General features: G+C 34.3%; 1 protein-coding gene across 1 annotated transcript in view; it reads left to right on the plus strand.

The window, feature by feature from the left end:
- LOC123524915 (FRAS1-related extracellular matrix protein 1-like) overlaps positions 1-23,096 on the plus strand; it is a 63,566-nt gene extending 40,470 nt beyond the window's left edge. Inside the window, exons 3-12 of the mRNA XM_045303529.2 lie at positions 9,885-12,112; positions 13,018-13,275; positions 13,797-16,139; positions 18,442-18,644; positions 18,860-19,009; positions 19,676-19,785; positions 20,083-20,406; positions 20,656-20,806; positions 21,004-21,174; positions 21,518-23,096. Coding sequence (XP_045159464.2) covers positions 9,885-12,112; positions 13,018-13,275; positions 13,797-16,139; positions 18,442-18,644; positions 18,860-19,009; positions 19,676-19,785; positions 20,083-20,406; positions 20,656-20,806; positions 21,004-21,174; positions 21,518-21,903 — 6,324 coding nt within the window. The 3' untranslated portion in view covers positions 21,904-23,096. The remainder of the gene's footprint in view (positions 1-9,884; positions 12,113-13,017; positions 13,276-13,796; positions 16,140-18,441; positions 18,645-18,859; positions 19,010-19,675; positions 19,786-20,082; positions 20,407-20,655; positions 20,807-21,003; positions 21,175-21,517) is intronic.
- Positions 23,097-26,384: the final 3,288 nt, after the last annotated feature.

Raw genomic sequence — 26,384 nt, forward strand, 5'->3', positions numbered from 1 at the left:
AAGGTGCCTGGCAAAAGAGAACTTTACTGCAGATATAAAATTTAGTTTTGTTATCATTTTTTAATAAAACTTTTTTGTGATTTTAGACATAAATCTCATGTTCGGATATTACAAGTATCAGGAAATATTAGTATATGAACAATAAAATATGACATTATCTTGATTTGAGGGATTTAAATTCAAATTCGCACGTGCACAAGAGATTAATCCACGAGGGTGTTTATCTACATGATAGTACGAAACATGTGCAAACTCTTGTACAAAGTACATGTACAAAAGCAATTGTCCTGACCTCAGCTTGAAGATATGGCATGTAGCATAATTAACAAACAACGACACAGAATTATTTCCCTTTATCGGTCGGCACCAGATTGGTCAGCTTGATATTTTAGTGATATTCTTGCAAATAATTATAATCTACTATTGCAATATTTTCCACATTTCCCCTCTGGGTCTGCAGTCAGTTGAACAAGCTTCACATTTGATCTGAGTATTGAAGCTATTATTTCTCTTAAATCACATGTTAGACGTCGTGGGAGTGAAATAAAGCCATTACATAATTCTGGTATACACGTGACGTCGTTTCAAGTAAAACGTAAAGAAAGATGGACATTCGACAAACCAGCATGGACAAACGTGTGCAAAAAAAGAATATCACATTTGTGTCACCTCGTTGAATAAAAAGATAACATGCTCGGCAGAGCCTCGAATTTCATTTTTTTTATTCAATTCGTTTGATAAATTCAATATGAAAGACACTCGAGTAATATATTCTTTTTAATATTGTCATTATAAAAGTAACTTTCATTACATTCAAACAAATATAAATTGAAATATACAGTTTATGTTTTTGTTACAGCAACAGCAATGAATCACGAAGGAAAATGAAATGCCTAAAACGGTAGCACTTTTGCCACTTATGTAGCTGTCGTATTGCATCGTTCGATCTGTCAATCACAGACACATTTAGCTTGATTTACACATTTTTTGTGTAATTAACTGTACAATATCACTTGTCACATAGATTGTTAATTTAACAAGACGTTATGTAACCTCTCACATGGCAGGTCAAAGGTCAGCTGTTGTGCTGATATGTTAATTAAACAATAATGCATATTGATGACACAGTGTCAAAGCTATTTAAATATTTTAAACACGAAATGCTACGTGACACATACTGTAAGTCGGTCGTTGTACGATTTTACTACTGTCTGTTCGTATTTGATATACGTATTTTAACTCCACGAACGTGTACTTTATTCAATTTGTAAATAGTACATTACCAATACATCAAAAATTAGTTATGGTACCATCACGTTGTACAATATAGCAAACAGACAGACAGACAGACATACACTATGTTGGCATCTGGTTCAGATGGTTTGGTATTGGTTCAGCAGTGGATGTGCTTGTTTAGCTCTGCACCCACGTTGAATTTATAAAACATGATGCTTCAAAATGGACTGTTGTCAGCCAGGAAATTATTTAACATAGGCTAATTGGCCGAAATGCTTTGATACAGCTATTTGTAAAATAGTTATTGAGCACAGTGTGGGGCGGGAGACACCCCTTTAACATCTGACAATAAGTCGATCATGCATTTAGAGATTTGGGTATCGATAACCAGTTAATTGAAACTTCACCTGATAAAGGTTAATCTATTCGCCTTGAATGGTTTTAGAACCGATTAAGCGCAATTGAGAATGATTATAAAATCTATCTCCCCGAATAATCTGATAATGGGCGATTGCCGATATTTGTGCCGAGTCATTGGGGGTAAATAAACGTAGATTTTGAGAATTATGAAAATGCAATATAATGTACATCTTTCTTTCTCACGTTGACGTATTTTGTCAAACATATGAAATTGTTGACACAGCTGTCAATACCAATGTTTAAACTAATATATCATATCTTTACAATTATGTGACGGGTACGCGATCTATGACTGTCACATAAAATGTTGCACCTGGAACATACAAGGGGAAATATAGGGATTTAAGGGATCTACTTTTTATCATTTAGCTCTACAAAAATTTTATTGAACAAAAATTGAAAAATAAAACATGCCATAAATTTAGTTAGCTGGCAGTACCTGATACAGTGATATTATGTGGTAAATCGGCTAAGAAAAAATAAATCACTATTCACTATTCTTTTTTGTCCTAATTTAGCCGGAATCTGTAAGTTCATTAATGTCATATGTTAATTCTAATACTTAAAAAGTCTGTATGCAATGACAGTGAGAAAATTCGAACATTTTTGTCTGATATTTGAGGAACCATACGTGAAATTTGCGGTTTTTTTGAGGTGGTGAACTTATTCCGGTAAATTTAAGCTAAAGTATATATAATAAAGTAGAATACACACAAGTCCAGGGCATAAACTGAAAATGCACATAAAACACAATAGCCTGTTCAAGAACGACAAAAATAAAGATACAATGTGAATCACAGTGTATTGGAATGTTAATGCAACAACATGTACTTACTTTCAAGTCATCGGCCACTTAGTCTTGAGAATGTATCATTGTAAGTTCAAAGACAAGTAAATTGTAGATTGATGAGACTGGAATAAACAAATATGTGTAGTAATACTTCCGCAAAATTCCATAAAGACTCCGTCAGAAAACGAAACGGTCATTACAAAGCAATGACGTTTTACACGTAGCACGTCGTGCGGTGTCCTGTGTGGCGAATTAGTTTTAAGACGAGTGTCAGTGTGTATGCCTTTATGAACACAAAATATTTGATGTCTTCGTCCAGTAACAAGGGTAATAGGGTATCAATTTCGACAATACTTTTTTGACAAATTATGTCATTATTTCACCATTTATCACAGAAACAAACAGACGCACCGTGAATAAAAGAATGAGACGATAATTTAAAATTTTTCAAAAAAGTCATTCTGTCTGTTGTAGCAATGATAAAGCAGATACGTATCAAGTTTTTAAAGAGTCTGAACTTGGAAATAAATAACTGCTGTGCCGTGACATTTTGCTGCAATAGGTTTCCTTACTTATGTCCTCAGTTTATAGAATTTTGTTAAATGACTGAAGTTTTCACGTAGCTAGAAACTATCAGGTTTCCGGAATATGATTTACTCACTTGCAAATGGTGATTTATATGGAAATTTTATCTATTTATTGTACTGCGCTGTTAAAATATTTGCTTGTTCGGCGTAGTTATGAATAAAAGTAAAACTGTTTCGGAATGATATTTACATAGCACCATTTATTAAGCTCGTGTATATGGGGTTCTTCGTCATGTTGCATGCCATTTAGTAAGCATCTATAGTTGAAGCAGTCGGTCAAATTGTGTTATGGAACTATGTGTCTAGTTATACCCCCTATGGGACCTATATTGGAGTAAAACATGTCCGTTGGTCCGTTCATTGATCCGTTCATTGGTCCGTCCATCGTGCCAGCTCTATTTATTCTTAACTACTTGAAAGATTTTCATAAAACTAGCATCAGTGTTTTATCTCAACAAAACAATAAAGAGAGCGCAAAACGCATGTCGTTAGGTCAAAGGTCAAGATCAATAGCTTAAATTTGTGTCCGTTCCATATCTTATTAACCGCTTGAAAGTTTGTTATAAAACTAACACAAGTTATCAAATATTTCAAGACGAAACCCATTTTATTAAATCCAAGGTGAAGCATGAAGGTCAATTGTCATGATCACAACTTTTTACTTTCCGTGTATCAAAGTGGTAGCTCTAGTTTACATTTTAATTATGTAACTATGTAAATTACTGGCGAAGACGAGACACACCAGCAAAACGCTTGTCAGCAAACTTGACAAAATTACTTATGTCAGTATCAATCAACATTTGTGTCAATATCATTTAACATTTATGTCAATATTAATGAGCATTTATGTCAGTACTCATCAGCATTTGTGTCAATATCAATTCACTTTAAGGATACAGCGGTGGTTGCGCTAAAGTCTCCCATACAGGAAAGTATTGTAACAATTAACGAAGTATCTGACTACCCAGTGAGAGGCATGCCAAGGAATGCTCGTGAACAATTCAAATATTCATTATAGCTCAGTGTTGAGCTACACGTGCTGGTCGTTGTCTTACCTACCTGGTCACAGGGAATTTATCAAGTCAGTAGGAAAAAGTCAAAGTCACTGGAATTCCAGTCCGTGCGCGCAAGCGTGTAGAAAATTTCTCATCACAGTAATAATACACCGCTAAAAATGTCCAACTTTTTCATGGTTTACATAATATGCAACTGTAGAAATAGGTTTTACAAGTATTTTATAAACGTACGCCTAAAGGTGGTTGAGATTTCTAGTGTTCTAAAGAATAATTGCATGCACAATATAGATGATGCTTTAGCTGTCGTATTTTCACAAGAAAGACGCCGAAATCTGTTCTGCGTTCTGCATTTGCTACCAGACCGATCAGACACTTTGAGAAAATTGATTAGATAAAACTAAAAATCCAATTTTACCGTCTTAATGAAGGCACTTTCTCATTACAGAGAGCTATCATTGTATTTTCTACATGACTTAAGCTCTGACTTTGATCGAACTTTTCAATTTGTACTAATCTGATAAAAGTTTGCGGAGAACTTAAGTGTAAAATCAATTCCGAATTTTATTCCTTTAAGGTACAGATCTGATGTACAGTCACGTTTTGTCAAAATAGTTTTTCCAGTTTATTACCCCGGCATAAAATGATTTTTGTTTCAAATCATTTTGTTGCCAATTTTTATTTTGTCATGCTGCAGTGAAATAAGTTGATCATTGATTGTGTCGGTGTGACATACAGTAAAATTTCTGCCTTTTTGTCATTTTTTCACTTTTAGTGCAAGTTTCGTGTGACATACAAATGCAACAAAATATTTCTGCCTTTATGTCATTTTTCACTTTTAGTGCAAGTTTCGTGTGACATACAAATGCAACAAAATATTTCTGCCTTTAAGTCATTTTTCACTTTTAGTGCAAGTTTAGTGTGACATACAAATGCAACAAAATATTTATTTGTGTCATTTTTCACTTTTAGTGCAAGTTTCGTGTGACATACAAATGCAACAAAATATTTATTTGTGTCATTTTTCACTTTTAGTGCAAGTTTCGTGTGACATACAAATGCAACATAATATTTCTGCCTTTAAGTCATTTTTCACTTTTAGTGCAAGTTTCGTGTGACTTTAAGTCATTTTTCACTTTTAGTGCAAGTTTCGTGTGACATACAAATGCAACAAAATATTTCTGCCTTTATGTCATTTTTCACTTTTAGTGCAAGTTTCGTGTGACATACAAATGCAACAAAATATTTCTGCCTTTAAGTCATTTTTCACTTTTAGTGCAAGTTTAGTGTGACATACAAATGCAACAAAATATTTATTTGTGTCATTTTTCACTTTTAGTGCAAGTTTCGTGTGACATACAAATGCAACAAAATATTTATTTGTGTCATTTTTCACTTTTAGTGCAAGTTTCGTGTGACATACAAATGCAACATAATATTTCTGCCTTTAAGTCATTTTTCACTTTTAGTGCAAGTTTCGTGTGACATACAAATGCAACAAAATATTTCTGCCTTTAAGTCATTTTTCACTTTTAGTGCAAGTTTAGTGTGACATACAAATGCAACAAAATATTTATTTGTGTCATTTTTCACTTTTAGTGCAAGTTTCGTGTGACATACAAATGCAACAAAATATTTCTGCCTTTATGTCATTTTTCACTTTTAGTGCAAGTTTCGTGTGACATACAAATGCAACAAAATATTTCTTGTGTCATTTTTCACTTTTAGCGCAAGCTTCTCTTACGGTAAACTACTTTGCTACCTGTTTCAGACTAATGTTATAACAGTCAACATTATCTAAATTGATGCGGTAAACAGTGATCTGAGTATAAGTCAGTGTAGTTTTTCATATGCAGGGGAAGTAACTCTTGTATAAATGCAAAAAGAAATATGCTGCTGTAGCAGGCATTCACCAAGATGGTCCCTTGTAATGAAACACAATATTCGTGCCAGTAGGTCTGTATGATTTGCTATCTCGTAGATTACCTTTATTGCAAACAGTCATACAACTATGATAGGAGTTCCCCGTATCGTCTTTCGATTGATAAATGCAAAATTAAGTGATTAATGGACCTGGATATGATATGACATGCAACAAAGTGCAGTTTTATACAAATATAGGACTTATCCTACGTAGATAACTATAGGTTTTTGATTTTTTTTACTAGCACACATCCGCTCTTTAAGTCTTTTCATGGTCAGAAAATGACTAATATCTAATTTGTTTATCAACTGAATTATTTAATATCAAGGTTGAATTTGATTGTGAAAACTATTATATTAGTAATAACAATAGCGACAATAAAAATAATCATCGCCATCGTCATCAGCATTTAATATCGTCATCTTCAACACGTCGCAATCATGTCCCAAGTATTTATCTATGTGATATGTATTATGATGACCAAAAGTTTTATTTTGATGATAACTATAATGATAATAACAACAACAAGACTACTTCTTTGATGATGATAATGATAATAATAATTACAAGACCAACGGAACAACGATGATGATGGTGCTGATGATGGTGATAATGGTAATGGCAATGATGATGATAAGAATGTTGATGATAATAGTAATGATGATAATGATGATGATGATGGTAATAATAATGGTAATGATACGATGATGATAAAAATGATGATGACGACGACGATGATAATGATGATGATGATGATGATGATGATGATAATGGTAACGGCGATGGTGACAGTAGTAAACCATGACAACTGAAATGATGATGACATTGCTTCAGACGGTCATTTATTTAATCTTATTGCTTTTTTGTTAGTCCTTTCATATTGATAATTATAATCATAGTGAAAATGATAAAATGAAATTAATGTTTTTGATAATAACAATAATGGTGTCGGATGTCTTTTTGAAAAAAAAGTTCATACGGGTTACACTTTTTGTACAGTTTTCAATGTAGAAGCTTCTGATAATGTGTGCATTTTAAACCCCCTTAATCCGTCCGTATTTACATAATGTGTAATATTGACATATTAACTGGAATGAAAAGGGAAAAAAGGTGTTAAAGTCAGACGAGATTTAGATAAGCGGCTTTGAAGCTTATACTTTTTGACATTTGTTGTGGTCTGTTTACATTTTCCCGAACAAAACATGACAACTTACTCTAAAATAGATTACATATTATACTTTTATGTGGACATTTGCATTTAACAACCCTTTTTGAAAGCTTTTACAACAAATCTACAGTTTTATAAGCAGATTTGAGAAACATCTTACTGTCAAATTGATATATAAATAAAGCATGACCTTTTGCGTTTTGCACCAAGTATGACACAACAAGCGAACATAAACTTCCAGTCCAGAAAGCATAGGCTATTGTCATCCTCTTATCCGTTTTTGATAAGCAACTTAGGTCGATGCAAGTTTATAAAGAGGACACATGTCACAAAAGTCAAGCGCATCCGCGTGTTTTCTATTAAAGTAAACGAATTGGGTGCCATGTTATAAGCTGAATAAACCTGTATTCATAAAGTTATGTAGAAGCGCATTGTTTGCTGGAAGGAGTACATATATTCTTTCGTAAGGGCAGGTTATACATCTTTCATCTTGAGAGTGACCTCCGAAAATCACTTTATAGTTCGGTAGTTTATAGTAATACAATCTTCCATTTGACGATAACAAGGTTGCATTCTTCATATTCAGTTTTTAATATTTTTTTTTCAACTTACAATGATGTTTATTTAGTAATATTTAAACATGAAAACAACAATAACAACAAAACATACTTTCTCTCTACAGATTTTTAAATGAACTGCACGAGACACTTATTGTAATGACTTCTAGGGTTTTTTTGTTTATATTAAGACATTAAGCCCCATCATACTTTTTCGATGGAGCTGGCCAATAATTGAAATGTAGGCTGATGTTTGTTCAAGAGGAGCTTAGATTCAGACAAAAAAGATATCAGTTACAAGATCTTATCAGTATTTTATATAGATATATCTCCATTCATGTCTCCATTGATCGCGCTGTAATAATCATTGAGAGATATGTGCTTGACAGGATTTTTGCAAACTCATATCCCAAAGAAAATGAGAGTTTATTGATCAAGAAATCGTTAAAATTGTCAGCAATATTTCTACACCTATTTAATGATAGATAACATAATATTTTAACAATGTTGAAAATTTTATATTTGATACTTGAAACATGATAAGGCCATCCTTTAAAGGGCCACATCTCAAGAATGAGGTCATTTCAGTCTTTTCAAAATTTAAAAATGTACTGTTAAGTTTTAGTTTAACTTCAAGATACAAATAAACACAGTGATTTGGCAATTTTTAGGCAATATTAACCATCCATGAAGTCGAGAAAATAAAGAAATACTACTGCGTTAACTACGCACTAAATTTGATATTAAATATAAGGAAATTAAGCTATTGTTATATCATTGTCATGTGATTTTGAATAACTGACTTATGATTGTGTATGTTTATAAAAGTTTAATGTTATGGCGCACATCTGGAGAGAGATACGTCCCTTTAATATCGTTTCATTTCTTTTGATAAATGTAAAGAATCCATCTAAACGATAAAACAAATCCTTGATTATCATATCCTTACTTTTACCTTGTATATGACCTCTTAAGTTTAAATAATGATCCGGCGAGGTCTACACTTTTAAACTATCGATTACAATTACCTTTTCACTGAGATAAGGTTTCATTCTATTTGAACACCTGTGATTTGTCACAATTGAAAAGACCCTATAGTTTACCTATTTTTGCATCGTAACTGACTTTCCGTACAAAGAAGTCTCATAAATCTTAAACTTTCAAGTTAATTTCTTACAATAAAACTGTGCTGTTTGATTTAATTTCTTCTTTTATATGCCCCATTACAATTTGTAATTGACTGAAACATTTTGTTGTCATATTTCACCTGCTAAACTCAAGTTTTAAAACATTATCAACTTGAGCTGTAACGTCTTTCAATGTTTCTGCATTTACATTTAATGCGTGCTTTTAAAAATACAGTATAAAACTTGTTTGTATTAGAATCTTAATTGTCGGCCGTTTTAGTTTAAAGCCATCACCTAAAGTAACACACACAAATTATAATATCAGATAATATTTCATTTCATATACATCATAAAACACGGACTTCTGGGTATAAAATATTACTTTCATGATCTACCCATTTTATACAATGCATGCTCTTGGTATGTAAATATGTAAATATTGCAGTTGTAAATCAACAACTGTCCATAAATTGTTCAATTTTCATCTAAACGATGTAGGGAAAATGATTTATAGAGCAACATATCATGTATACGATGGACATTTGATCAGAAATGCCACATATCATCTTCACACAATTGCCCGTAAACGAAATGTTTCTATACCTAATGTATCCCTTCTCGTCGTTAATACGTTACCTACACCGTGGTCTGTGTGGGGTCAAAAGAAGAAACTCAAGACTGTTTGGATTCTCACATCACGATAATCTAGATAATTCAAGCGACATTTCCCTGTAGACTCATCCCTGTTCACTAAAACTCAACCTTGTCGTTGTATTTTATATAAAAGTGTTATATTGTATTCATAGTGTACGAAAACCTGTTAATGCTCAGTAATGTTTTGTCTTGCTTTGTTTTCTTCATTCTCCTAAGTTTTTGTTCTGTTCTGTTTTTATATTTATTGAGGTCCCGTTTTGTTCTTTCTTGCTCTGATTTTCCATGTCTGCTTTGCGATGATTCATTTATATTCAGCTTTGCACGATATATATTCCACTACTTATTTCTTTATAACATTAAGAGAATTATCCAGTGCTAAATTTTCCATACGTATCTCTATATTTTCAGATTTTTGACTGTTCCTACCAAGCAAATACGGTCAAATATATCCACGATGGCTCTCCGTTCTTGAGCGAAGATAGGATCAAACTTCGTGTTCATAGATTTACCAACCGAAAGACTGTAACAGAAACATTCTACCTCGGTGTCAAGGTCAGCAATGCTTCAACAGAAATTGTAGTGACACGTGGTTTACGTCACGTGATAGTCCCAGAATTCAATGGAATCTCTAACACTATAGACGCTTCAGTGCTGCGATTTTATCGCAGTAGGACTCCGAATGTTTCATGTACTGTAAGTTTTGACAATAGTAAACATTGGCCATTGGTAGGACATATCATTATGGGTGACCGAAGAACACCGATTGAAACAATTAAAACGAGCTGTCAAGAGTTTCTATTTATGGAACTGCGCTACGAACATCTACAAAAACCTACGCCAGATGTAGATTATTTCCCTTTGAATATCGAACTACATGATCCGGAAAATAGTGATGAATTAAAAACCGAACGTTTCTTTCTTCCAATATATATTAAAAACGCTTTACTGAACTCTCCGCCTCGGTCATCATATAAAAGCATGTACATGATGGATGTAGACCAGTTTGTACTTTCTACCATCATACCCGGAATTATCTCAGCCGAGGACTACGAAACACCTGACCACTCACTCGTGTATAACATTTCCAAACCATCCAGACCAAATCAAGGATATTTTGTTCATTTAGATGACCAAACTACTGAAATTAGTTCTTTCCTTCAAGATGATCTTGAAAACCACCTGATAGCATATCAGCCACCTAACACCAGCTTTTCCGAAAGAAAAATATACGAGGTAGAACTCAAAGTGTACGACAGTCATTTTGCAGAGAGTATGCCAATAGTCCTACACATTGCAGTTCGTCCGTCGTCTTCTAATGCTCCACGCGTGTCATGTAATACCGGCTTAGTTCTTCTAGAAGGACAGTCAAGAGAAATAAACTCTAATAACTTACAGATAGTTGACAATAATAATCCAAATGATATACGGGTATATATCACTGACGGTCTTAAACACGGCCAGCTAGTTCTGAACAATGAGGCCATTACTTTCTTCACAATCTCTGATCTCGTTCAGGGGAATGTCAGATACGTTCATGATGATAGTGAATCGGAAAGAGATTTCATAAAATTGAAGATAAGCGATGGTGCAAAACATACTGTGGTAAAATTCCCTATTACAATAATTCCAAAAGACGACAGTCCACCTTATATTGTAAACAATCTAGGTATAGAGTTAAATGAGGGACAAACAAAACGTATAGACCCGTCAAATCTCCTTGCACATGACCCTGACTCTATCGATATGACAATAACGTACGTTATTGCACAACCAACAGCTGCTGGTGAAATGATCAGAAAAACACGGGCGTCTGATTCCGGAACACGTGTTAACAGGTTCACACAAAGGGAATTACAGAAGGGACAAATTTACTACAGACATTTTGGACGTGAGGATTTTCACGATGAATTCTTATTCACACTTCGCGACCAGCAAGACCCACCGAACGAATCTATACTCGAAACATTTTACATTGCTATTAATCCTGTTAACGAGAACCCACCACAACTATCACCGGAAGCTACCCGCTTAATGAGAGTTTCCGAAACCGATATCGCCTTAATAACTAAATCTGAACTCGAATACACGGATAAAGAAACAGGGTCAGATAGGCTAACGTATATCATTACGGTACCTCCGTATTTTGTGTACAGTAATAGAAGAAATAGACGAGAGGATGCTGGAAGAATTATAGCCTTGCATAATTTGACAATGCTCAGCAAGAACAAAAACATTTCTCCGGTTGCTACTTTCAAACAGGAAGATATTAACTATCTAAAAATTGGATATATGCCGCCTATGAAAGACATAGGTCCAGAACCCCGTCTTGTACGCTTTGTATATACAGTACAAGACGCCAGTGGTAATAAAGTACTTGGACAACAGTTTGATATCGATATTCAACCAGTTAACGACAAAGCTCCTGAATTCCAGTCTTCAAAAATGCTTGTTGAAGAAGGTGGAATACTTGGAATCTCAACCAACCATATTTTTGCAGTTGACGTCGACACAAACGAGGCAGACTTAACATTCATATTGGAAGATCTACCTAACCACGGACGTCTTCAAAAGGGAGGCAATAACCTATTGGAAAAAGATACATTTAGCATGTTAGACCTGCGAAAAAAGGATTTAAGGTAATGACATGCAGTACGTCTTAAAATGAAAACGTTGAACAATGTAACCTCGTTATAAACTTTGTACAAATAAGTACATTTTATAGTAATGTAGAACGTCAATTTGAAATTCGTAACAAAATTGTAACTGATTGTCTGATTTGATTGAGCAATATTTTCAATGTGTATCTTTCTGTACGTTAGCATACCTTTTCATTAGTTAGAAAATTCATCCGATTTCAGTGAAAATGAATATTAGCATACGTCAAAAACATGTTTATGACAAGAAATTAATATGTTGATTACAAAACTGTCAGAAATGATAAAAAATCTTAATATTCAGAATACAAATTATTATGCAAAGTTATTTCATATTTAATGAGTTTCAATTTTAACGTACAATCTTTGGCAAACTATTTTATCAGATACACCTGTATTTCAGCTTTATTTTGACCTTATTTATACATCGACTTTGATCAAATGTGATGACTTTCTCCAGTGTTGTTGTAAATACTTATACTTGACATTGAGCTGATTCATAAACGTATTTATTTTATAATTGTTATTCAGAAAGTTTTGCCCCTTTCCCTGCTAACTTTCTATAATGAACTTGTCCATCCTTCAATTTGGATAGTACCATTAACTGTTTAAAGGGTTGTTTACCAAAAGATACTGAGTGAATGGCGAACAGTGCAGATATCCGTGTAGTCTGATCATGATCTACACTGTTTGTAGAGGCAGAATCAGTCGTGTCAAGCATGATAAGGGTTAAGAAACTATTCACCATTACTTTTAAAACAAAATAATTATTGGTTATTCCACTTTAATTTCGCATTTAATTCATGTCTGAAAGTATTGGTACACTTAAACAAAAAGTACAAAAGCCATTCAAAATGTTGATAAAATGTTCATACAAATTATTCCAGGTATATCCACGATGGCTCTGAAGTTACGAGTGACACCTTCACTCTGTCATTGACAGATGGTGCAAACAGGGTATCCAAGGTGTTCCAGGTAGAAATAGTACCTATAGATGATGTGGCTCCAAAGTTGAAGGAGAACTTGAAGCCGCACCTGATTGTGTCTGAAGGGAGTGAAGCCGTTATTAACTCCAATGTTCTATCTGCCACGGACGAGGATACAGATGAAGGGATGCTTGTGTTCCTTATTGTAAAACAGCCAAAGTAAATATGATTTCCATTCTCTTTATCATAATCAAAACCGATGCCAATGATCCAAAAGGCATAGCCACGATATTAAACCTTTCTGGTGTTTCCTCATCCATAGACTAGGTGTAACAGTAGCGTTAGTTTTTTAATATTTTTAAAGCATCTGTGGAGTTGTTGGTTTGTTGAAATAACAAGATTACCATTCGTCTGATATGTCCTTTGTAGTGTCTGTATAGTGTTAGATTCATTTGGACTTTCACATTGATACTGATTAACATAATTATATTCATAAAAACACACCTTCTTAAACGCATGTAACTCCACAGCTAAAGAATTACAAGTGTGGTGAAGTTCTTTTACGTTTATTAGTTGATGCGGTGCTAAAGACAGCAATGTGTAAAATCATCACATAAATATCACAGATTTTATGTAAACACACCTATGATGTTGTATAATGTGATGTCATTATAAACCAGCCATAAAACTTTCATTACTACATTCGTATTTCATTTTTCGTACACTTTCCTTAATTATAGGTATGGAATAATGCAACTAAATGGTGAACCAGTGACAAAATTTACTCAGCAAGATGTCAAGGAAGGCAGTGTCCATTACATTCACAGTAGTGGTGAGATTGGATCCCAGATAATAAGAGATTCCGTCGCTTTTATTGTCTCAGATCAGCATTACAAGGCCTCTGCAGATCTACCAATGTACAATCTGAATATCACAATAACACCTGTTGATAACCAAAAACCTATCATTATAGCAGGTATGCCCATTGTTGTGGAGGAGGGCATGAAGTTCAACTTGTCTCCAGATTATATCACAGCCAAGGATCCAGACACCGAACCCGAGTCTATACAGTTTGTTATCACAAGCCAACCACAATACGGTTATCTAGAAAATATCAAACCCAATCCTGGATCGGAGAAAAGTAATGCAGGAAACCCAGTTTTGACATTCAAACTACAAGATGTTATCGATAAATCAATAAATTATGTACAAGCTACACACAAAGGTGTAGAACCTACTACTGATCGTTTTGAGTTTTATGCAACCGATGGTAAATTGAATTCTTTTAGCCACACTGCTTCTATAACGATCCGCCCAACTAATGACGAAGAACCAGATGTTATGCTAAATGATTTCAGTGTACCTGAGGGCGGTAGTAAAATTATAGACCGGTCCATGGTTGATGCAATCGATATGGATAAGCCAAAAGAAAAGATAATGTTGTCGATTTCACAACCTCCAGAGCATGGAGATATTGTCGTAATGCTTCATACGCCTAATGGGGACATCCAAGCCGCAGTTAGTATGTTCTCAGCAGATGAACTTCACCAAGGAATGAAACTGAAGTACATACATGACGATTCAGAACATTATACAGATAAATTTGCTATAACTGTGTCTGATGGTAAACACGAAGTCAAGAAAGTATGCAATGTAACTGTTGAACCAATAAATGACGAAATACCCGAAATTATCAAAAACGCTGGTCTTCATATGGATTATGGTGAACAATCTGTATTGTCTAGTGTGGTACTTCAATCTGTAGACATAGACAATACTGACGATCAGGTGTACTACATAATAGTGACGGTTCCAAAGAAAGGTGTTCTTCAATTTTGCAGTGATTCAAACGAACCCATGTTTTCTGAAAAATGTCGAGACATTTGGGTAGGCCATAACTTTACACAACGGGATATCAACAACAATCGTGTCCGATATCTTCATACGACTGGTATGAGTGGATCAGAATTCGATAACTTTATGTTCATTCTAACGGACGGACAAAACAAACGCCATGCGGAAACGTTCCAGATAAAAATATTGAATTCTAAGAGAGCAAATATTGCTTTAATTAACAATGGACTGGATGTACAAGAAGGTGAAAGAGCTGTAATCTCAACAGTTAGTTTAAGTGCATCAGATGAAAGCACAAGGGCAGAAGAAATTGTATTTGCTGTGATTAGACCGCCAAATTTAGGTCAGCTTGAATACATAGATAGAAATTTAATTGGAATCAGTAGCTTTACGCAAATGGATTTGGCGTCTGGTAAATTAGTATACAACCATTTGACAAAAACAGACTTTACAGACGATTCCTTCACATTTACTGTAACTAATGGAATGAGTGACACAAAAGATTCAGAATTTCATATTCGCATTGAACCAATAGATAAAGAGTTACCATCACTCATTAATAATGAACTTATCGAAGTGTTGCAAGGTGCTGAGATTCCTATAACATCGAACAAACTCAAAGCTGATGATCCGGACACTGACAGTAGCAATGTCACATACCTAATTGATAAACAACCGACATTTGGAAGGTTATATAACCGCGGTGTATACATTACAAGTCTGTTTACTCAGAGTGCAATTGACAGGGGATTTATTACTTACGAAAGCGACGGCTCTCATACAGGTCTCGATAATTTCCTCTTTACACTGAGTGATGGCAAACATGACGGGTTCTTAATAAACGGCACTCTTCAACTCAAGCAAGTTTTCTGCAGAATATACACGAAGCCTCTGGTCAATGATGCTCCAAAATTAATTACCAACCAACATCCAGAAGTTTTAGAAGTGTTTGAAGATGGTAGATATGGATTTCACCTAAATAATAACGTTTTAAAGGCTGTAGACTCAGATACAATGAACACGAACTTGGTGTACGTTATAGAGCAGAGGCCAAAACATGGTCATCTGGAGAACAGCGAAGCAAAGCGGTATGTCAGGAGAAGGTTCACCCAGCGCGATCTGGATGAAAACGCACTACAGTTTATTATAGATATGAAAGACAAAGACACAAATGACAGCTTCACATTTAAGATAGAAGACAGTCGTGGCAATAGCTTAAACAATCAAAGGTATGTAATCTATTAATCATTTTACGTCAAAATTAAATTTGTATTATCCAGGAGCTAGTATTATTTCAGGCACTGGTTTGAGGCCGGGTTGAATTGCCAACCTGCCAGAAACCAGTCAGACGGTTTCCTGACATGACGACCCGAGCAAGGCTCAAATCTCAACAAAGGTTGGAGGCCAGTAATTCGAAGTCTGCAACCTTAACCACACGGCAAAGGAGACCCATTCACAAATAAGTAGAAATGAATATATTTTACGTAGCATCTTTAGGTAATCAATCGATAAATAAAACTAACAACGTCGCTTGGTATGAAATTCGGATTACTGTAGCTCTTTATTGCCTTGAAAATATATTGTCGTTTAAAGTTGTAATCAAACAGTCATACCTTCATTTCGTTTGTTCTGAATGGTTTTCAGTTTGGAACAAATGCCGTTTATATCTGCATGTCAGTTTATAGAGATACGCAAACAAAAGCATGTGGTGGTGAACATTAGGAAATTAAAATTGTTACCAGAACGGATATGCACGAGTGTTAACAGGTCAAATAAGAATGAAAGAACTAAACTAAAATTTAGGTTCGCCACAACGTAAAACTTCCTCCCACCAATGTGTTTATGGTTTCGCACTGGCACTAGAAAATTTTGTTATTTACATTGTTTACAAAAGTCATTAAAATAACATAATTTTGGTTATAATTACATCGTAATAATACGACATAAAATATTTTGTTTGTGTATCCAGGTGCTTTGCACAATAAAACAATTTTTGTGTTGAATCTGAAACCTCGAGAAATAAAGAAAGCATTTGTACAGAAATATTTACCAGTACATGCATTTAATGTACAAAAAACTGAAGCTATGTAACTATATATTTAACAGCATTGCTAATTGTAACTTTGTGGAAAGTTCGTTCAGGTGTTCATCACAAAATACAAATAAAAAGACATTGAAATGTATTCTTTTGATGTCATTTCTTTCTATATCATAAATTTTGTGTATAAAGCAAAACCTGTTTAATGTTGTCTCCACATTTCCTGTTGACAGGTCATTTTAAGGTGGTGCCCCTCATTTTAATGCGCTGTCCATCATTTCAAAGCAGTGTCCTTCATTTCAAGGCAATATCTCTCATATCAAGGCGGTGCTCTTATTTTTAACATGCGTCCCTTTTGTATCAGATCATTGTTATTGTATGCTTTTGTGCCTTTCGCTTAAATGTACATTGTCCATATAATATCAAAGCAGTGTCCTGCATTTCAAGGCAATATCTCTCATATCAAGGCGGTGCTCTTATTTTTAACATGCGTCCCTTTTGTATCAGATCATTGTTATTGTATGCTTTTGTGCCTTTCGCTTAAATGTACATTGTCCATATAATATTTAAGTGCTATATCTGCTATAAATTTCCTCGAGTGTTAATAACGTTGAGTCGAATTTTGATAACGTTAGGTCCAGTTTCAATAACATTGGGTTGATTTTGATAACGTTTGTTCTATTTTTTTTGTAACGTTGGGTCGTTATTTTAGAAACGTTTGATTTATTCTTGATAGTCTAGATGTTTGCGTTGATCGAATTGACTAAAGGCTTACTGGAGTTCTATTCATTTGTGTTAGAGATTTATCAACCGATAACCAGACAGTTACAATATATTTGGACCTTTATACATTGCATGTTTAATAAAAACCTTACCCCATTTATTAATATATTAAAGTACTGCACGGAAGTTTATTCCACTTACTGAATTCTTGTGTGCGCCCGTGCTTTATTTCAATTAATCACGTCTGATGTATCAAAGATGGTAATAATGGTTCAGCAATTATATAAGCAACAACTTTAACGTTTTCAAAACGCTACATTAATCCTAGAGTTAGGTTGATTACACTAGAGAGTTATTGGAAAATTCCTGAGAGAAAATCCAGACAATATGCGCCATGACTTTATAACAGACTCTGCTAATTAAGCGATATCAGTTTTTCATAGAAAACAACAACATGATCCGCCTTTGCTAGAACTTTATTTTGTAATATTGAACACTCATCACTAGTAATTATATTTTTACAAGGTTTAAAATCACAGAGGTAAAAAGGTCATATATAGATTCTGGAGAACATTTTAGGCACAGTACATGGGCAGGGCCACCAGTCAGGCAGCGGGATGGATTCGAATCATAAACAATTACACCGTTACATGGTTTAAAAGTAGGGTAGCAGAAAGGTGATTCGAAGCCAGTAACCTTAACCCCAGACAGTTAAAGGGACGGAACTTTGATCTTACTTTTAAATAGTTGAGTCGGATTTGCTTTTTCAGAATTGATTTTCACTGGTCATTTATTGAGCTTGACAAAGCTGGCCTCGTGGTGTGTGAAAACATTGGGACTCTTCCAATTACTTTGACACGCATGGGCGACCTGAGCGGCGTGGCATTTGTTGGAATAGAAGCCCAGGACAGAACTACGAGAATGAACGATGACTACAGGCCTAGCTCTTCCAGACAGGTTCAGTTCGACCCGGGTAAGAATATATATTAATGATATGTGTATTTTCATATCTAACGTTTTAAGATAAGAATCTTTCTATTCTTTTGTAAAATGAGAACCATTTTTCTAGCACGCTAATAATTGCTTTCCAGCTTTATGTATATCAAATCTTTGATACTACACAAAAATTGAAAAGTGTAATCGCTTAAATCATCTTTGGTAAATAATAATTTTGCTATTTTTTCTCAGGTGTGTCATCTGTAACGTGGAATATTCAAGTTTTCGATGATGGTATAGAAGAGAACACAGAGAACTTTGTTGTTTATATCAATGATCCAGTCAATGCTATACTGGGTAGAAAACGTAAAATAAGGATAAGGCTTATTAATGCTGATGATGGTACGTCAGTCATTTTTTCCCCAAAGAAATGCTCTTTTCTCGGCACTTTATTGTTTCAGTTTTGATATATGGTCGGTGTTAAACTAGTATACCTAGTATCTCTATACAATACGCTCACCTATTTACTAGCATAAACGAGGGTGGACGAGTCTGTATTATTCTGATTGGTTGCCTTTTTTTTTAGCTTTCAAAAAATCTTTTTAGAGATTTTGTTGATTCAGAGGTAATGTCGCAACGTCCATTTCATCATAGCGTCAAACGTCAAAGCGGCACGCTTCAAAAGAAACCCACACAAAACATATTTGGTGGATTTCGTCAAGGATGTACATAATATTCTTTGAAAACGTGTTAGAATCGAATTAATATATCTCGAAGAGTGGTTTGCTCTTGAATAAAAGCATTGTCGTTTAGATGCATATTGTTACATTTCTTGGGCTGCGCCCTCGCATCTAAACTCCAAACAATGATTTTAATCATAGGCAAATCACTGTTTATTATGTATTATTTCTTAAATAAATGAGACATAATTTTGGATGTGAAATGTTTTAATTGTAAGCATATTAAAAATATATTTTCAAGCTCCTACAAATTACTTGTAGATGAGAATGTTGATTATACAGAAGTTGAAATGATATTTTATATGGTTTTCGTTTCTTTTATATTCAGGAGAATGTCCACAGTACATAGGAATGATCAGTAAGCACCAGCCATCCATTCCAGACTCATTATACTTACCAGGCAATGCCATAGAAAGTAAAACGGAAACAGTAATTCTGGTGAATATATTCTATTAGACATCAAACCATTTAAACAAGAAAAAAAAAGTTTACAAACTAATATCAATTATTTAGGTTGTGAACATTGAACCTGTAACTAAACACACACTGAGGTCAAAATGAAGTCAAGGGTTATTTTGTATGCGAGTATGACAACAAATCTTTAGGGTTATGTAATTGTATAAAAAATATAATACTCTCAGTTCCATGCAATAATTTCAAATTTATCCGCTAAATAATTTTCACATACATATTATGTACAAGAAGTTAAACAAATGATGGATATCTCATTTACAGGGTAACCAGTTCAAACGGCTAACACAGCAAAAGTCTCACCATGATAACACACTTCTTTCTGACCCTGCTGAAACTAGTGAGGTAGGTGCTAACAAACCGAAAACAGCTGATAATGAAGAAAACCCTACTAATGTTCAGAAGAAAGATAAAAAGAAGAGAAGAAAAAAGAGAAAAGAAAGGAAGGCCAGGAAGGACAGGAAGAAAAAATCAAGAAAAGGAAGAAGAAAGAACAAGAATAGGGAGGTTGAGGCAGAAAAGGATATTGCTGAGCCGGCAACTGGAAATCTTGTATCAGGACAACTGATGCAGAATGTTGATATAAATGTATGCACATATACATGTAGTAGCCATATACTTATATCACGGTTTTTGTTCGACAAATTTGATCCATTTACTCATTTTATCTATACTTTATGCTTTTCCTTTTTAACAAAATTATAGATAATTCCTGATAAACTAAATCTGTTGCAAATTTGGTTTTAAACGCAATACACAGCTTACACACTTTCACTGGTATATATTCAATCATTCCGGACGGCATAGTTTGACGACTTTTCTTATTTGCTTGTATAGGCACCACAAGAATGTACAAGGACTACTGGAGGTTTATTGTACTTTGATCCGGGCACTCAACAAATGTACAAATGTAATGGAGATGCATGGCAGGCATGGAGCCCGGCTTCAAACCAAGATCAACAACCGGAAACCAGGGAATGCCAGCAAGGTAACAGATATTTTCGCAATATAATACAGTAGCTACCAAACTAAACAGCTATTTAACAATAGTAAGTAAATGATGCAAATGTTTTCAAAGGGTTTAACAATGCCAGGATAAAAGTAGTAAACGAACATCGACAGAGTTTTCAGAGACCAAAAATTAAAATGTATATGCTAATTATGGAACATTTCTTTTTCATGTAGGGTGGTCAAAGTATGGAAATCGCTGTTTTAAGTTTATCAATGAACGACTTACGTGGGAGGTAGCTGAGACACTGTGTCAGATGTCATACGGTGCCAATCTAGCAACTGTACAGTCGCAAGACCATCAAGAGTGGGTCTCAAAACTGGCGGGAAAGAAAGCATATTGGATAGGTAAGACACGAGTCGTATCCGCTTCAATACTTTGGTTTTATCTTCCAAAAATGTAATAACGCACAATGAACCGTTAGGTGTTTTTTATCATCTGTAGGTATATTCGTTGAAAGTTGAAAGGTTTCATATTTATGTAAATGAATTCTTGTGTTTGAACTATGATCAAAGTATCGTACTGTTTGACGCAAGGAAATGTACCAACTTATACACATTAAACTACGCAATTTTGTATACTTTAAGTGATCCTACTACTTAATACTTTAAAGGTCTGATTTATTTGCATTTTTCATTCAAATCATTTGTTCGATTTAATCATGAGCAATGCTTATTTTTTTATATTAAGGGTTGAGCAGCAACGCAGACACTGGGAGGTGGAGTTATAGCAACGGCGAAGCACTCTCCTTCTCTAATTGGAAAAGTGGTGGTCAGCGAGTCAAACGAACGCTGTCGAGGAAAACTTGTGTAATTGTTGACAAAAAGAGAAAATGGCGAAATAAAATATGTAGCAAACGGAAAGCAAGATTTGTATGTGAAATTGACATAGGAGCGGGTGACTTGAGCAGGTCTCCGCCAAAACGAGATACATCGAGGTCCCGCGAAAGGAGAAGAAGAAAGAATAGATTGAGAGACCGACAAAACGATCAAATACATACCAGTTACCGAGAAAAAGATTCTCGGAGGTACCCGAAGACTCACAGTAAAGAAAGAGGATTTTTCTTTGGCGAATAGTTTAGAAGTTGTAAAGTTAAATATTTGCAATTGTGTTTTACTGAGGGCCTGAAGTGTTTTTCCTCGCTACCGAGTAATAAAATCGTAGATATACAGTGTTCAGAGCCGTCTGAAAACTTGATACAACAGAAGTGGTGTGAAATAAGTTTGGAGATACAGACTTCAGATGAATTGTTTATTTGCACAAAATGGGATTGAACTCAGCCTAAAGCTGTTAAGAGAGAGTAGTTTTGACTCGAAGAGTGTTTTTTCTGCAATATAGCGAACAAAAGTACGAAATGATTATGGAAAACGTATGTTATTTCCGCTGAGAACACGTGTGCATATAATAAATGGAATGTGAATTAGCTTTATTAGTATTGCTATTGTTATATGTATATAATATATAGCTTCTGGTTTAATATACGTGAGAAATTGCGAGTGAAAATGGTTTGTTGTGTTTCCTAGTGTAAGTTTCAGAACTAAACTATTAAACTATTGGATCAACCCGATATTTGTAGTAAATTTATATTTGACTTGAGTAATCAACTGGATATGAGCATAATACTTGTACATGAGCAATCTGGATATAATATTTTTATGCGACTGTATATTTTTAAACTTTATTTTACAAACTTGAGCGTATGAAGTATTGGTCTGAATAAAGTTCAGCTGATGCTTATTTATTCAGAATTTTATATCGTTTTTATCTTAGCATTACATATGTTAAAATTTTGTTAATTGTGACGCACTGATTGTCTGTTTATTAATTACATTATTGTTGTGTATTATGTGTTGGTGCAATTCTAAATCAAGTCTCTACAGTGGTTCTCTTATCACTAAAATAAAGACAGAAACGCTTTTCAGTTAATAAGTTGTAAAATGCATTTTTATACATACTAAACTGCAAACTGTACAAAATGATGCGCATATTATAAATAATAAATCCCCAAAATACGAAAATTCAGAATTTATGTTACTTTGATTAAGATTAAACACAGATACATTTCGTAAAAGACATAAATAACAAAATACAGCTTGCTATGCATTATATCAAAACGCCTTGAAAGTTAAACATTTTCTTAAAAAGGTTGTTGTGAGCGGCTCCACCCAAATCTTATTAGAGCACCACCTGTGAGACAATCAGTATCATAACTAACATTGTATATTACATGGAAATAGTCCAATATGTGTAATAAAAGTTGTTAATGTGACAGTTGGTCTTCCTTTTTTTACATCGTTATATGCAGTAATGATAAATTTGTTTTTATACTGGATGAACAGTATCTCAGTTTTGTATTACGTATATATGCACTAATAATACATATTGCCTTTCATTAACAACTGACGACTTCCTCACATGACGGAAGGTCTTATTTTCACCTTTTAACCGTTGTTTAAGCAGCTGTCATAAAGAACGGTCGACTCACACGAGCCGGCCTCTGTTGTAAGTGCCTGCTGAAGTTTGTTTTATGCAACACTAGCACAGTTAAATTTCCAGTTTTAGCTGGAGGAAGACTCCAGATGACCTGCCCGGACAACAAAGCACGGTCAGGTACCTGAAGAGTATCACTATGCTAACTCGATGGCTTTCGCACTTGAAAAAGCTAAAATCACCAAGCAAGTTTTCGAACCAAACAGCCAAGAGAGAAAGTGATTCGAAGCCGACAACATTAACCACTCGTCCAGGGAGAACCCGAGGAGTAAAAGGGCGGGTACAAGGGTTTGATTACACTTTCTCTCGGGAATATAGACGTATTCAATTTTTATATGAAATATAATGTAAAAAAGATTTTTTAACAGAGAAAAATTTTTTTCTTACAGAGAAAAAAGAAGCTCTGTAAGATTTTCTTAATAACGAAAATATCTGAGATATCTTAAAATTCAAATAATTTGTGATAATACATGTAGTTCAATCCCGAGATATAAGCTGAAATGATTGAAAAATGTTTAACTTTGTACACACCTCAGAAGTGTACCACACTATCTTTAAATAATGTATCTTAATCGGAATACATTAACTCTTACCCTGCTAAACTTCTATAATGAACTTGTCCATCTTTCAATTTGGACAGTACTATTAACTGAGAATCAATTCTGTCCAGCATGGTAAGGGTTAAACATGACATGGTATTGGTGTGACGAGATGTAGAAAAAAAACAGTCTACACCCATTGCAGTATTCGTGCATTTATAAGTTAGATACGGTCAAAGACTAGGTACATATTATCTTTAACATACAAATATTATCCAAGTTGAAAATTGAAAAAATGCTAAGCTCTCGACATGTTCATATAACTGTCCCCGCCCCCGCCCCCGCCCCCCACAAAAAAAACCCAGTGACCACACATACCTACTCACATCCCAACATTCTTTGATGAACAACAAAACGTTTAATAAGGCCAATCAATGTAAACTGCTATAGTAAATGAGCCACTATAAAATCAGAAATTGTGACTCTTTAAGTCAACTCAGAAACATCTTTAAAGTTATTTTGTAAATGAAAAATAAGTTCATCTGTGGTGATGTTCACTGTAAAAATAGATATCATTTATCTATCAAAATATCGCCTCAATACTTGGAACATGGTTTTTCCTTTTAGATAATTATCATTGCTTGTTACTGCCAAATGTACTATCATCATCATTCATAATTTACAGCAAGGATTTCATCATTTGTAAAATTTGATTATCATTATTGGTCTTTCGGTATAATGGAGTCCATTGAACGTTCCACTTAATACGCTGCTAGGGAACATGTAGGGTGTTATACATTTCTATACCTATCATCAATCCGAGTCTGCTATTTCTGTTTCTGTGTGCGTTTTATTCTTCCAAAGGTTCTTCTTAATTGGTTTACACTGACAACAGTAGTCCTTAATTGCCACATGTCAGCTGAAAATATCACTCCGTACTTGCGCTTTCCTCTTTGACTTTGTCTGACGGAACAGGTAGAAGACTCCATGATAGGCAGTTCTTAAAGTCCACTTAAGCCGATCTGTTTGATGCTTATTTCTCTTGTTGCCCTTCTGTCTGGGAAGGCATTGAGTACATGCGTATATCATTTGTTTAAGTTTGTCCTTATTGGTTTATACTGGAACATTTTTGTAGTTTATCTTTCGTGCCATTATCATTGAAGTTTATATAACTTAACCGTAGTGGAAGTTGAATGAAGTTTGGCTTTTTGTTTTAACTCTCCGGTGGTGTTTCTGCCACTGACCGCTCAAAGGCAGTGGGCCACCGTGTGCCTTTACTTGTTTGTCTTGTTATTATTGTCTATTTTTACTTTGTCAATTTATTTCTGTGTTAATATCAATTGTTTCTGGAGGCTGCGTTTCTTGGAACGTTTCTAGTGAATCTTTGTCTTTGTCTTTGGTGTATGATTTTTCTGAGCCTGCAGAATCATGAAGTTTTATTGAATTTCGTTCCTTTATAATAGAACTCCACTTAAGACGGTGCCATACTGAGTAAAGGGGGTTGCACTTTTTGTTACCCCTCATGAACAGACTCGGTCAAACATTGTTCTTCGCTGCGTTTTATTCGTATAAAATTCGTTATATTTGGTTTAGCTTAAGCTTATCTTATGTATAAAAACTAAATTAAGATTGAAATTCTATCATATGCTTCCGGTAGCTGGGCACTATCTTTCGGAAATCACTAGACAAAAAGAAAAGACTTTTTTTTATTTAGTCTAAAATGTATTTTTTTGTATTTCAAGTCATTTCCCTGAACTTTATAAGCCACCAAGGGGCAGCAACAGTAATAAAAAATATTGACATAAAAGTATGTGTTATCTCTCTTAGGGACTATTAGCAAATCTAGCGGAAATATACATAAGAAATATAACAATTATAATAAATTGTCGGATTTCTTTAAAATTTTGGTTTTGGGAACATAGTATCATTACACTGTCAAAATTCGCTAATTACTAAAATTAGACTTATAACTTAGGCTTAAGAAAAAAACTTCAATAAGACAATAAAGTCTGAAAAAAGGAGAAATATCTCTGGCAATTTATTATTAGTTTTACGGCATAAATCGTCAAGTTCAAAAAAATATATTTTCCCCACATTTATGAAATATTATATTTGGCAGCGTTTTAATGCAGCTTGTGTTTTTAACATACTCCCTAAACAATAGGACGATTTTTTTTTACGAATTTCGCCGCTTTAAGTTTGTACAATCTTTGATAAAACGACTGATAAAGAAAGAATGTACTATACATGTCCTTTTTTAAAATACCAAGATCAGTAATTTGCATGGTGAAAAGCGAGAATGATAAAAAGGCAATGCTTTTATGTCTGTGTATAACAATAAATCGTGCCATTTATAGGAATCCTACTGCAAATGTAAAATAAAAAGGTCGCATCGGTATTTACATTTAAAGGATAGTTATTTATACATATCTTGAATTAACCAACGCTTACTCTTATATTTATGGAACACCATCCAGGAAAATATTACATCTTCCTTTGTTGCATATCTGTTACTTTGGCAGTTAAAA

Source organism: Mercenaria mercenaria, chromosome 3 (assembly GCF_021730395.1).
Source record: "Mercenaria mercenaria strain notata chromosome 3, MADL_Memer_1, whole genome shotgun sequence".
Lineage (NCBI taxonomy): Eukaryota > Metazoa > Mollusca > Bivalvia > Venerida > Veneridae > Mercenaria > Mercenaria mercenaria.